Genomic DNA, 2,603 nt, shown 5'->3' on the forward strand with positions numbered 1-2,603 from the left:
CTTCCCACAGATCCCACAGCAGGAGCAGGGCTGCAGCAGCCTCCTTCGACTACCTGAGCTCTGGGAGCAACTCTAGAGGGAGCACCTGAGCCCAGCTCTCACATTCACGCATGCATTTATTCTCCTGATGATATCTGTTTACATTTTTACAGGCAGTGATGAGGAGGTAGTTGTGCAGACACCTCTGGGAGAGGATTTTTGGATAACTCAGAAAATAGAGAAGTAACGAGTGTGGTTATGAACAGGTAAACTACATGGATGTGAATTGCGTGAGGAGGAGAACATCCTTCAGAAACTGCTGAGCAATTCAAAGGGCTCAAAAAAGAGATCGTTTTGGAAAAAAAGTGCAATTATACGAAGCAGCTACGGAAAGAGAACTGCTGAGGTTTCTCATCCCATACTCTCCCCTGAATTATCTCTGGAAAAGGTTTGTCTGAGCTGCTCTCAACAGTGTCCCAGCCCTGGGATACCACTGTCTCATTTGTATGTCAGCACCTCACTGCTTCTGCAGTTGGGAGTTTTTTCCCCCTCAAACTGATTTTGCTCTTCTTCGTTGCACTGTAAGCCAATGACTTCATCTCCTATTATCCCACTGGATATAAAAGGGTTTTTACTTCCTTTCTTCTTGAAGAAATGTTGTACAATTTCATATCCTTTTGTGTGAGCCTCTCTAAAATAAGTAAATCAAAAGTGCTGGATAGTTTCTGTGAAATAAGATCAAGAATAGATGCAAATAACTCTGGGTAAAGGGGAGATCTCTCCAAGTAGGCTGTGATTAGAGAAGGAAGAATATGCAAAAAAAAAAAAAAAAAAAAATCACTATAACTGCAATTAGCAATTGAAATAATTTAACAGGAATGAATGATTCCCAAAGATTTTACATCAAAAGTGGGAAATTATGGAGTAGATTTAAAGTACTGGGTAATATTTTCTGGTTTAAGTAGTCCAGAAGTTCCTTCTGGCACAAAAGCATAGTGAGCAGAGAGGCATGAGCAGATTCATAAGGATGAGTCATGTTATTACGGGAAAGTATCCACATAGGAATTAAGCGGCACATGGAGCACTTAGTTAAGCCAGAGCCCAAGGGCATACATGAACACAAATCCCAATATCCAGAAATTCTTTAGAAAAATCAAAAACAAAAGCCCCTCATATCAACAAATTATTACATTATAATTGATTTAAACAGGTATTGTAGGTTCCTATTCTCAAAAGGAGCATGGCTGTCACTAGGCTGTATTTCTAGGGAGGCACTGGTTGATTTACCTTTTTGATTCTATGTCGCATGACTTTACAACAAATACCAAAGAATCTGATGTAAAATTTATCAGTCTTATCCATCAACCACAACATTTTGGTGTAATAAAGGGGTTTGATTCTCTTTTCAAATACTTGCAGGTTTGCTGAATTACTCAAAAGGTGACTTGAAAACACAGATTAAAAGGGAGAAAAAAAAACAACGGAGAGTTGAATTTGAATGCAAAATAGTTTTAATGACAGGGAAATACAGTGCACATTTGGTGAAGGCAGTCACAGAGCACACGGGACATTTCCCTGTGAGCTCAGTGTAGCCCAGGAATGGGAGACACTGGCTTTTCAGAAGTAACCACAGCTTCCCCCACCAGATCTGCGGAACCCGGAGGAGCCGCTGCCTCCATAGCAGCTCGCTATGCCAAAGGAGCGCCCTCCCCCAAAGGAGCCACCGCCGTAGGAGCTGCCTCCTCCAAAGCCGCCTCCGTAGCAGCTCCTGGAGCTGATGGATCTTCTGCCTCCAAATGAGCCTCCGGAGCCAAACGACCTGCCCCCTCCATAGGAGCTGCCTCCTCCATAGGAACCCCCAATGCCCCCTCCATAGGAGCTGCCTCCTCCATAGGAACCCCCAATGCCCCCTCCATAGGAGCTGCCTCCTCCATAGGAGCCACCAGAACCAAAAGAGCCCCCTGATTCACTGGGGCCCAGTGAACCCGAGAAGCCCCCAATGGGTGATGGGAATGAAGAGCCCACAATGGTCTCCTGTGGGAAGGAGGTGAGGGTGGGGCCTGGGAAGGTGATGACCACAGGTGGGGGGTAGACGACAGCACGGGAGTCCCCACAGGAGGTGACACAGGGCTGGCTGCAGACATCGGCATAGGGCTGCGGGCAGGCCACCTCACAGGGTGCAGAGCATCTGCTGCTCAACATCTGTCCTCCTGAAGACATCTTTTGTGATGCAGATATACCTGCAGCAGTGAGTAAGGAGTTAAAATGAAATATATGTGCATCTCTGTGCTCTTGTACCAGCTTTGTGATGACACAAACTGTGTGCTTCCTACAGAATAAATTATTTTCTTACAATATGGGACTACTTTCTTACTGTATTCTTCGTATCTTCTGTCCAATCTGAAGTATTATTGCTCAGTATGGCTAAGTCTAAACAATACAGATCCTAAAGCAACTTCTCTTGCAGTCTGGTGTAGCAGCCAGTAAGGAATAAATCTTTCCAAAGTACCTTCCTCCTGCCTTGCTTCTGAACCAGTGTTTGTTCTGATCAGTGTTCCACCACTGATCAGATCTGCTAGAGACCAATTTCTGCCTCAATGTTGTCAATTAATGGGTTATTTTAG

The 2,603-nt window shown here is 44.6% G+C and overlaps 1 protein-coding gene across 1 annotated transcript; it reads right to left on the reverse strand.

Moving 5' to 3' along the window:
* Positions 1-1,596: 1,596 nt before the first annotated feature.
* On the reverse strand, positions 1,597-2,199 carry LOC104914418 (uncharacterized). Its single transcript, XM_031556917.2, has one exon. The coding sequence runs from the start codon at positions 2,197-2,199 to the stop codon at positions 1,597-1,599; it is 603 nt and encodes a 200-aa protein (XP_031412777.2).
* Between the last annotated feature and the right edge of the window lie 404 nt (positions 2,200-2,603).

Source organism: Meleagris gallopavo, chromosome 27 (assembly GCF_905368555.1).
Source record: "Meleagris gallopavo chromosome 27, MGAL_WU_HG_1.1, whole genome shotgun sequence".
Lineage (NCBI taxonomy): Eukaryota > Metazoa > Chordata > Aves > Galliformes > Phasianidae > Meleagris > Meleagris gallopavo.

What these genes read in the sequence shown, in the direction of transcription:
- LOC104914418 (XM_031556917.2), bottom strand. Translation starts at nt 2,199, where the DNA reads ATGTCTTCAGGAGGACAGATGTTGAGCAGCAGATGCTCTGCACCCTGT.